This window comes from Engraulis encrasicolus, chromosome 24 (assembly GCF_034702125.1).
Source record: "Engraulis encrasicolus isolate BLACKSEA-1 chromosome 24, IST_EnEncr_1.0, whole genome shotgun sequence".
Classification (NCBI taxonomy): Eukaryota; Metazoa; Chordata; class Actinopteri; order Clupeiformes; family Engraulidae; genus Engraulis; species Engraulis encrasicolus.
This window is the reverse complement of record NC_085880.1, coordinates 9586991-9597176: the sequence shown is the minus strand read 5'-3', so window position 1 is coordinate 9597176 and position 10186 is coordinate 9586991. Positions and strand designations below refer to the sequence as shown.

General features: G+C 45.5%; 1 protein-coding gene across 6 annotated transcripts in view; it reads left to right on the top strand.

Moving 5' to 3' along the window:
* LOC134441038 (1-phosphatidylinositol 4,5-bisphosphate phosphodiesterase epsilon-1-like) overlaps window positions 1-10186 on the top strand; it is a 126836-nt gene that overhangs the window by 93875 nt on the left and 22775 nt on the right. For all 6 annotated transcript variants that reach the window (XM_063191239.1, XM_063191236.1, XM_063191235.1 and 3 more), the window contains 6 exons: window positions 35-162; window positions 1150-1267; window positions 2000-2131; window positions 3055-3423; window positions 6117-6280; window positions 7667-7928. In XM_063191239.1, the coding sequence (XP_063047309.1) occupies window positions 35-162; window positions 1150-1267; window positions 2000-2131; window positions 3055-3423; window positions 6117-6280; window positions 7667-7928 (1173 nt within the window). The remainder of the gene's footprint in view (window positions 1-34; window positions 163-1149; window positions 1268-1999; window positions 2132-3054; window positions 3424-6116; window positions 6281-7666; window positions 7929-10186) is intronic.

Genomic DNA, 10186 nt, shown 5'->3' with positions numbered 1-10186 from the left:
TGTGCGTGTGTGTGCGTCTGTCTTGTTTATCTAGACAACATCCTTGAGGACCGTCCAGAAGGAAAGCTGTCATCGTCGGGTGAGAAATTCCAATTTGAGTTGAGCGATGAAATCCCAAAGAGGGTCAAGAAAGGGGATGCAGCCGTCCCAAGTAAAGGAAAGGTAAGGCGGACTGTGATTTGACAAATTTGGTTGTGTTTTGTGGTCGTGTTTGTTTTTTCAAGTTAGCATAATCACAGTACAAGATGCCTTTGTTGTTTGTTTTGGCACTGAGCATGAGTCCTGAGTCCACCCTTTTACTGTAATTGTTGTATTATGAGTAACGCTTGTGTGTGTGTGTGTATGTGTGTGTGTGTGTGTGTGTGTGTGTGTGTGTGTGTGTGTGTGTGTGTGTGTGTGTGTGTGTGTGTGTGTGTGTGTGTGTGTGTGTGTGTGTGTGTGTGTGTGTGTTAGGGGTGGTACGGTTCACAAAATTCACGGTTCGGTTCATATCACGGTGTCAAGGTCACGGTTTTCGGTTCTCTACGGTTCTTTTTTTTTAGTTCATGATAAATGATGCACTGGGAATATTAAACAATATTTATATAACTGCAGTTATAAAGTGATGTATAGGCTTATAATAGGCTTATTGTATAGGCTCATAATGTGAAAATGGTGTGATTTTAATTGTGTCATCCTCTGATTGGTCTTATATGCAAATGTTTTAATCAGAGAGACTGGATAAGATACTCCTAGAATGTCTGTTTTACATATTTTTCTGGACAGTACATGAATTGCGGTTTGCGACGGATGGAACGGTTCGGTTCGGTATGTGTGTGAATTGTACGGTTTCGGTTTTCGGTGCGGTTTGTGCCATCCCTAGTGTGTGTGTGTGTGTGTGTGTGTGTGTGTGTGTGTGTGTGTGTGTGTGTGTGTGTGTGTGTGTGTGTGTGTGTGTGTGTGTGTGTGTGTGTGTGTGTGTGTGTGCATTCGTCTGTGTGCTTGAATGTGTTTGAATTGAAAACAAAAGTGTGTCCACCTTCATATGTGCATGGGTGTGTGTATGGCATGTGTGATCACTTACATGATGTATGTGTGTGTGTGTGGGTGTGTGCATACGTGCATGTGTACAATATGTCCATGTAAACCTTTTCCTCCTTGCCTCATTAGATCTTCGATATGGACCTGGGGGAGGAGTTTAACCTGCCGCGCAGTAAGAAGGAGGGCCGCCAGATCGCCCAGGAACTCTCCGACCTCATCATCTACTGCCAGGCCGTCAAGTTCCCAGGTCTGGAACTACATCACACTCACAAATACACACGCATGCATGCTTGTACGTATGCTCACATGCCTTCATACACATACTCAAAACACACATTGTGGCAAATCACAATGTCAGCAACAATTTGTTTGTATTTAAATACTTAAATTGCTGTATTTAAAGAATATTCTAAAGAAAAAAATCTGAAAAGAAAACTCTGGCTTCGCAGAAAGACTAAAGGGCCTTGGTAAAACTCATGACTCTGTAAAACCACTAGCTGCAGTGGCCGGTGAGCAAAAAAAGTTCATGTCAAGCCCTGATTTATACAGTTATTAGGGCTGTAACGATATTGGATCGAACCGAGAAATCGTGATAAACAGAGTCACGATACTGTATCGTGATACAAGGAGGCAGTATCGTGATAGTCCTTTCAAAGTTTTATTACCCATTAGTCCAGAAAACAACCTTATGATTTGATGTGATAGTGTTTCCAAACTTCAGTGGAGATACATTTCAGAAATCGTGGGTTGTATCGAACCGTAGGTCAAAAATTGTGATACGAACCGAATCGTGAGTTGAGTGTATCGTTACAGGCCTAACAGTTATGTGTCTTGATGTGTCATGTTGTCAGCGAATCTGTGCACATGTTTTTGCTTGTGTGCGCTCATGCATGTGTACCTACAGTATGCATGCTTCTATATTAACATGGGTGCGGATCTGTGTGTATGTGTTGTGTCTGTCTGTGTGTGTTGTGAGCAGGTCTGTCCACACTGAACTCGTCGGGTTCTGCCAGAGGGAAGGATAGGAAGTGTCGGAAGTCCATCTTTGGCAACGCTCCAGGAAAGTGTGTTCCCGGGGAGCCAGTTCCTCTCTCCCGCTCCTCAGGGAAAGGTACATCATCATCATGTCTCCCTGCCTCTCACATAAACACCAGAATACACTTCCACCTCTACAGCATAGTATTTGCTCTCTGTCTCTTTTTCGTTCTTTCTCGCTAGCACAGTACTTCTCAACCTTTTTTTGAACCAACGCCCCCTTGACTTCATCGTATCCTTGCCAAAAAAAGCCCTCTCCTCTCAGTTGTCTCCTTCTCAACGCCCCCCAAGGGCTCCCTAACGTACTCGGGTGTCTATAGAGCCCCCATTGAGTAATCCCGCTGTAGCACATGTAAACACTTCCAACTTCCGCCTCAGTATTTTCCTATTTCCTTCCCAGCTTTATCCCTCTCTCTCGCTTAAAACATACAACATGCATACAGTACCTAGGCACACTACCTTTCTGTAAACATGGAGACTGCAACCTCCTTTATCTGCTTGCAACTGAAAACTAATAGGAATACTTCAAGTTGATGGTGGTGGTAAACATTCATGAAAAGTTTATGGAACACCTAGCCTGGTAAACCAGCGCCACCCGCTGGACGCCGAAGTTTTTCAGCTAGCGAGTGGGTCTGGCCTCGAATCTGAGAACGCTTTGAACGCTGTGCCCTGAGTCAGGCAAAACCAATCACAACGCAGCGATTTGTTTTGAATCAAACCGGGCGGGGTTTTGAGGGAGTGACGACGAACCTCGCAACACACCGTTGGGAAAGCACATCAATGGCAAAGATCACAGATTGGTCAGAGTGCCGGCACGGTTTGAAAAAACAACAGGTTGTTCTCATCAACAATCTTCGGAGGTATCGTTCATCGGGGCCAGACTAAATAACTCCGGTCTCACATTTAGGCTGGTTTAACATGATAGGAACACCCAGCACAACACCTACCTAAACGTCTTACACACTGGAATCTAAAGATGCCATTAACTGTGACACCCAGGGGTGCTGGATGGCTCGCGTCTGAGCTTGGAGGAGCCATCTACAGGCTCCTCCTCTTCCTCTGCCACCACCTCCGCCGCCACCACCTCGTCCTTCACCATCTCCTCCTCCTCCTCCATGATGATGATGGGCACCTCGCCGTCCCTCAGCGCCCTCATGCGCACGCCCAAGTGCTACCACGTGAGCTCGGTGAACGAGAACGCGGCCAAGCGTCTGTGCCGGCGCTACTCCCAGAAGCTGATGCAGCACACCTGCAGCCAGCTGCTGAGGACCTACCCGGCCGCCACACGCATCGACTCCACCAACCCCAATCCCCTGCTCTTCTGGCTGCACGGCATACAACTGGTCGCCCTCAACTACCAGACCGATGGTGAGACAGTGTGTGTGTGTGTGTCTGTGTGTGTGTTCGTTCCTGCTTCCAGAAATGTTATTGAGGGCTGCCATCGGTCCCCAGGCCACACTTTCAGAACCACTGTGTAGCGAAGGGGAGTAGAGTTGCCCAGCTGGGACTCAAACCCAGACCTTCTGGGGTAGTAAACTGGGGCTCTGACCGCTACACCAAAGAGCCAGGCTCGTTGGCGTGACAGTCAGAACACAACCACAACCCTAGTGATGGTCACTCCATCACACACTGGTTTACAGAGTCGAGATCTTAGACAGTTAAGTTTGAAGTAATGGGTAGATCGAGGGTAATGGGAGAAGATGCTTGTGTGTGTATTTGTGTTTGTTCAAAATGTCAAAATGTGCTTGTGTCTGTGTGTTTGTGCATGTGTGCATGTGTGCGTACATGAGTATATATGTGCGTGCGTGCGTGTGTGTGTGTGCGCGTGTGTGTGTGTGTGTGCGTGCGTGTGTGTGTGTGTGTGCGTGCGTGCGTGCGTGCGTGCGTGCGTGCGTGCGTGCGTGCGTGCGTGTGTGTGTGTGTGTGTGTGTGTGTGTGTGTGTGTGTGTGTGTGTGTGTGTGTGTGTGTGTGTGTGTGTGTGTGTGTGTGTGTGTGTGTGTGTGTGTGTGTGTGTGTGTTTGGGAGTGTGTTTTGGGAGTGTGTTTGTTTGTAAGACAGGGAGAGAGGTGCAGCATGCATAGTCAGCACGCTTCTTCCTGTGTCTTTATTTATTTGCTTGTTGTCGAGAGTTAGTGAAAGAGTGTCTCTATTTGTGTGTGAGTGTACGTCTCATCAAAACACGAAAAAGGGATGATCCAAACACATTCATGTGCTCCTCTCCGTGGCCTTTGAAAAATCAAGCTCAGTTCTAAAATTATGCATTTAGCAACACTTTTAAAATGTTGGAATTCATTCTACTGTAATTGGAACACTGCCACCTGTGGACAGCAGTGGTACAGTATTTAATGTTCACCACCTGTTTCACCATTTTGGGGGGCATTCACAACATAGTTACTTATACTGAACTTAGAGTTCATGTTTGTGGACACCTGTCCTTGCAAATTAGGACACACATTCACCGCATGTCCAACCATTCCATATACACTTGGTATTTCTACTCACAAAGGTTTGAAAATATTATCTTTGTTGATTAGGACACCTGTACAAATACTCCATGCCCACCAATGGTGCAATATGTGCAAACTGCCTCTGTGGTCAAAAAGTTATGGGAACAGTAATCCTTATATTGGGAGACTTAATATAAGGATTCGATATTCTACTGTATATCCTATATTCTATACGAATCTCAATGTAAAATCAGAGACAATACAGAAATTCTCTTCTGTCTCTGATAAAAAACTGTATTAGGATTGTTCGAAGACATTTGACATCATAGATTGGGATCCGTTTGCATATTCTATACCAGATGGGTGTCGTGTCGTGTCGTGTCGTGTCGTGTCGTGTCGTGTCGTGTTGTATCTGGCTGGGCTGGGCTGTGCTGTGCTGTGCTGTGCTGTGCTGTGCTGTGCTGTGCTGTGCTGTGCTGTGCTGTGCTGTGCTGTGCTGTGCTGTGCTGTGCTGGCTGTGCTTTGTGTTGTGTGTTGTGATGTTGTGTTGTGCTGTGCTGTGCTGTGCTGTGCTGTGCTGTGCTGTGCTGTGCTGTGCTGTGCTGTGCTGTGCTGTGCTGTGCTGTGCTGGCTGTACTTTGTGTCGTGTGCTGTGCTGTGCTGTGCTGTGCTGTGCTGTGCTGTGCTGTGCTGTGCTGTGCTGTGCTGTGCTGTGCTGTGCTGTGCTGTGCTTTGTGTTGTGTGCTGTCTTGTGCTATGCTGTGCTGTGCTGTGCTGGCTGTGCTTTGTGTTGTGTGTTGTGATGTTGTGATGTTGTGTTGTGCTGTGCTGTGTTTGCCACAAAAGGTCACAGTCCCCGTCACAGAGAGAGAATCTGGGAATGGGACTCTGTTTTGTTTTTCTAACGAATGCACAATGGCTGGAGCACATCAGGCTGACAGTACAGTGTTCTGCTCTTTTTCCATTATCTGTGCCAGCTCAACTTTTCTCAGATAACACAAAACCTCACATCGCCACAGATGGGCTCTCTTCTGCTTTAATCTGTGGGATTTGTGGTCTGAAAAAGCAAAAAGCCCCTAATGTTTCACATTTTTAGGAACGCTTACATAAAACAGAGCAAAATAATTATATTAATGAAATGCAATCAGAATTATTTTATCTTTTTTTCCTGAATGCTTTTAAAGTGATAACAGGAATGAAAACAAATTGATTGCTCTATTTTTAAGGAAAGCCTGCAGTCACACTGTCGCTCATTTTCACACATTCTTTCATTCTTCTAAAATGCCAAATATTTTTCAATTGTTTTGATTTCATTATTCATTTTTTCCTTTCTTTGTTTTTTGTGTTTTTTCTTTCTTTCTTTCTTTCTTTCTTTCTTTCTTTCTTTCTTTCTTTCTTTCTTTCTTTCTTTCTTTCTTTCTTTCTTTCTTTCTTTCTTTCTTCCTGTCTGTCTGTCTTTCTGTTCTGACACTCATCTTTTCTATATTTCTTCTCCCTTAATCGGCCTGTATCTCTGTCTTTTCTCTCTCTCTCTCTCTCTCTCTCTCTCTCTCTCTCTCTCTCTCTCTCTCTCTCTCTCTCTCTCTCTCTCTCTCTCTCTCTCTCTCTCTCAGACCTCCCGCTGCAGCTGAATGCAGCTCTGTTTGAGAGTGGTGGAGGCTGTGGCTATGTGTTGAAGCCTGCGGTGCTGTGGGAGAGGAGCTGCCCCCTGTATCGTCACTTCAGCCCGCTGGAAAGGGACCTGGAGGGGCTGTGTCCTGCGCAGTACTCCCTCACCGTGAGTCTGGAGCAACGTTACTTTACTCTGCAATACACTTACGTACCACTTTCATCCACAATGACTTACACTTAAACTTGTTTTTCATCAAAAAAAGTTCTGATTACACTTGGATTAAATGTACCTGCTGCCTGATTCATATACCTGTATTGCTGAATTCTTGTGCACTGGGACACCTATAGACTTTGACTTAATGAGTTCGACTTTGTGAGTTCGGTCCACCACCCCATATTGTATGTACTAGTATCTTCAGCTGGCTTGCCCATATACTTTATCGCACTAATAAATGATTTAAGTGATTATCATGATTCTTGCTTGAGGCATTAATCAGTACCTTAGCCCCTTATCGCAGCACTATGGCTCTCTGTAATGTCATAGCAATGTTGTTATGATGTAGTTAACCATTTTCAGCAAGTGAATAGGGTCGCTGGCGACCCTAGCTGCAGTAAAAGGCTACTGACAATTCTACGCACCCCCTGAAATCTCTTGAGCACCCCCAGGGGGGTTCCCACACACCAGATTAAGAACCACTACTGACCTACCAGTATACAATGTTTTGGGGATTCTGAGAGATAAGGTTGGGGTGGAAAGAGTTCGGCTAGAGTTCCATGAGGGAAAGCATCCCCTTTGAACTCTCTGAGGGATAACCACCGCTGTCTTCACACTGATTTACTCTATAGAGGCAGAAACAGACTACCGCTGACATTTGCAATACTCCAATGTGTCGCTGTGCTTTCCTGCTATGCATGTTTTACAGCCCTCATATTCAGTATATATGTGTGTAGGACACACTAAAACAATAGCCCTGTGTGTGTAGAGTACATTAGACAAGTTTATTCCGGAGCGGAGTGCAGCGTGAGGGGATGTTTGCGCTTCTCCCTATTCACCTGCTGTACATCAGCCCTGCTCTGCTGTTTGTGCTGTAGATATCATGCTACGCAGAGCACAGCGGCTTTTAAACACGCAGAAACGCACATACAGAAATGCATGCCTGCACGCACGTATGCACAAACGCATACACGTATGCATGTGCACACACATGCACCCTACAGTATACGCTGTTTGTGCTCTGGATATCATGCAATGCAGAGCACGGTAGCTTTTAAACACACAGAAATGCGTGTCGCGCGCGCGCACACACACACACACACGAGAACGCACACACACATGCAAACACAACAGTGCCCTACTGTTTCTGACTCCATATTTGCAGCAGGCGACTAAAGACAGATGTGTCTGGCGTGACTCTAAAAACACAACACACCTAGTAGCTATGCAGAAGAACACAAACCGTTTGCTGCTATAATAAACAAAGACGTCTACTGTCTTTCACAAGTGTTTTATCATGTCCCTCTTTCCGTTTCCCCGGCCACGTTTCTGCTTTAGATCATCTCCGGCCAGAACGTGTGTCCCAGCAACACGTCGGCGAGCCCCTGCGTGGAGGTGGACGTTCTGGGCATGCCGGCCGACGCGGCCCACTTCCGGACCAAGGCGGCGCACCGCAACGCGCTGAACCCCATGTGGGGCCAGACCTTCCAGTTCCCCGTGGTCATGGAGGACCTGGCCTTCCTGCGCTTCACCGTGGTGGAGCACAGCAGCTCGCAGACCACCGCACAGAGGATCCTGCCCATCAAGGCACTCAGACCAGGTGAGTGGGGCCCCACAGATTTACTGACTTAACCCCTTAGCGCAGAGCCTGTGTTATAACCTTGCTGTCACCAAAATTGTAATGACTATGTCTTTATCTGTACTGCACTGGGTGGTGGCCAGAGTAGGTATTGCAACTATGCTGCTCATTCAAACTGCTACCTATTGCCAAATTTGATAATTTCAGGAATATGTACTACTGATAAATTAATATTTACAAGTATGACCAATGTACAGCAAGTTTTGCAGCCAAAAATGTCTACTTCTAGAAATTCAAAATGATGGACATGGAGAAGATCCACCTTTTCATGTATGAAAAGTGCAATTTTCCCATTCATAATGAATACTTAGACCTTGATGGTAATTGTAAGTAGTCATGAAAAGGGTAACCTTTGTTAAAGGGCAGCATGGATTCTGAAAATTAACTGCCAAAATTATTGCACAGTGCACCTTTAAGGCTCTCTGTAATATCATGGCAATGTTAATATGATGTAGTTGAGTATTTTCAGCAAATAGTGAATAGGCCCGCCGGCGACCTCATCTGCACTAAGAGGCTACAGGAGAATCTTGGCCATTTTACAAATATACATGTGCAGTACTGTATCTAATCTGTTGGAGGTCAGAGAAAGTCGGCCATGCAACCGGCATGAAAAATTCTAGCGATTTTCTCTTTGGTGAACTTTCTTTGGCCCCAACAGATTAGATATGTTCATAAAACGGCTGGGATTCTGCTTTAATGTAGGTCAGATGAGAGCACAGTCCGTCACTTACCTACTTAGGCTAGGTGACCTACTGCACAGACGCTTAACTCGGGCTTACTGGGGCCCTGTTCGTTTACATAGGCCAGATGAGGTCTCTGTTATTTATTTATGTGAGAGCACACAAATGCTTTGCCCCGTAAGACACCACCCCTGTTATAAATTAGCTGTTACAAGAAAGCCAATGACCAAGCCGTAATGTATTACTAAAGGCCCTGTGCCCTGTGTCGTAATGGTTTAGTACTTTGTTAGTTGAGTTTTTTCAGTGACTATTACAGCATCCCAGTGGCGGAACAGCATCTGGTAAGGGGCTACTATGGGTTTTGGAGGCCTTTGCCTCCTCTGCCAGTCACTGTGCAATACCTACAACGTAATGGGCAATACCTACCTCAGGCCAGGTGAGCTCACATTCATGCTCGTTATGGTACTATGTTTCCAGCTGTATGAAAGTAATGTTCGACTTTGAATTTTTATATTTGGCAGCTACTTAACAAACAAAAGAAACCCAACTATTTCTTATTTAGCCTCTTTGTAGCCAGCCGGCGACCCCATGCACTCTGATGAAAAGACTTCATTAGAACATTGCTATGACATTACCAAGAGCCGTACTGCAGGTGACACATTACGACTTGGTCATTACGATTTTGGTGACAATAGGGTTATAACATAGGCTCTGCGCAAAGGGGTTAAAGAATAATGACCATGCGCTTCCTTAAACAAAATCAAAAGCCCTAAGAGTAAAACTGATCACCATGAAGAAAAATGCAACATGTTTGCGCCGTCAGTGCCCAATTATTCCCCTGTAGACACACATGTATGCATGCAGCTACACACACACGCACACACACACACACACGCGGGCATGCATTCGCGCGCACAAACACGCACGCAGGCACGCACACACACACACACACACACACACACACACACACACACACACACACACACACACACACACACACACACACACACACACACACACACACACACACATACCATGCCATGCCCATGTAAAGCCCTCCTTGTGCTTTGACAGACATTCACACAAACATTGTGAATTTAGTCAGCTCATCAAAGTGTTTGTTTTTCCTTCTGGATGGAATTTGATGAAATTCAAACAGTCCATGCATACTTGGACAAACTAACAAACAGGGCACTCTGTCTCTATACATACTTGGACAAGAGGGTCACAATTCTGTTTTAGTACGTCTGGGGCAGGTCTTTGGTGACTTTGTCACACAGTGTAGTGTGCGCCACTCTGTATTTGTGTCATCCATGAACCATGTCACAAGTCAGGCATTTTGCTAACTAAAGGCTCCTTTCAGTCTTGTCACTTTTAACAAGTCAACAAGTCAAGTTTATTGTCAATTTCTTTACATGCACTGGTCATACAAAGAATTTGAAATTGCGTTTTCTTGCTCTCCCATGCAGACATAGACTAATCTAGGTAAGGACATAGACAGTATAGACATAGACAGTACTCATACAGTGAGTCCAATAT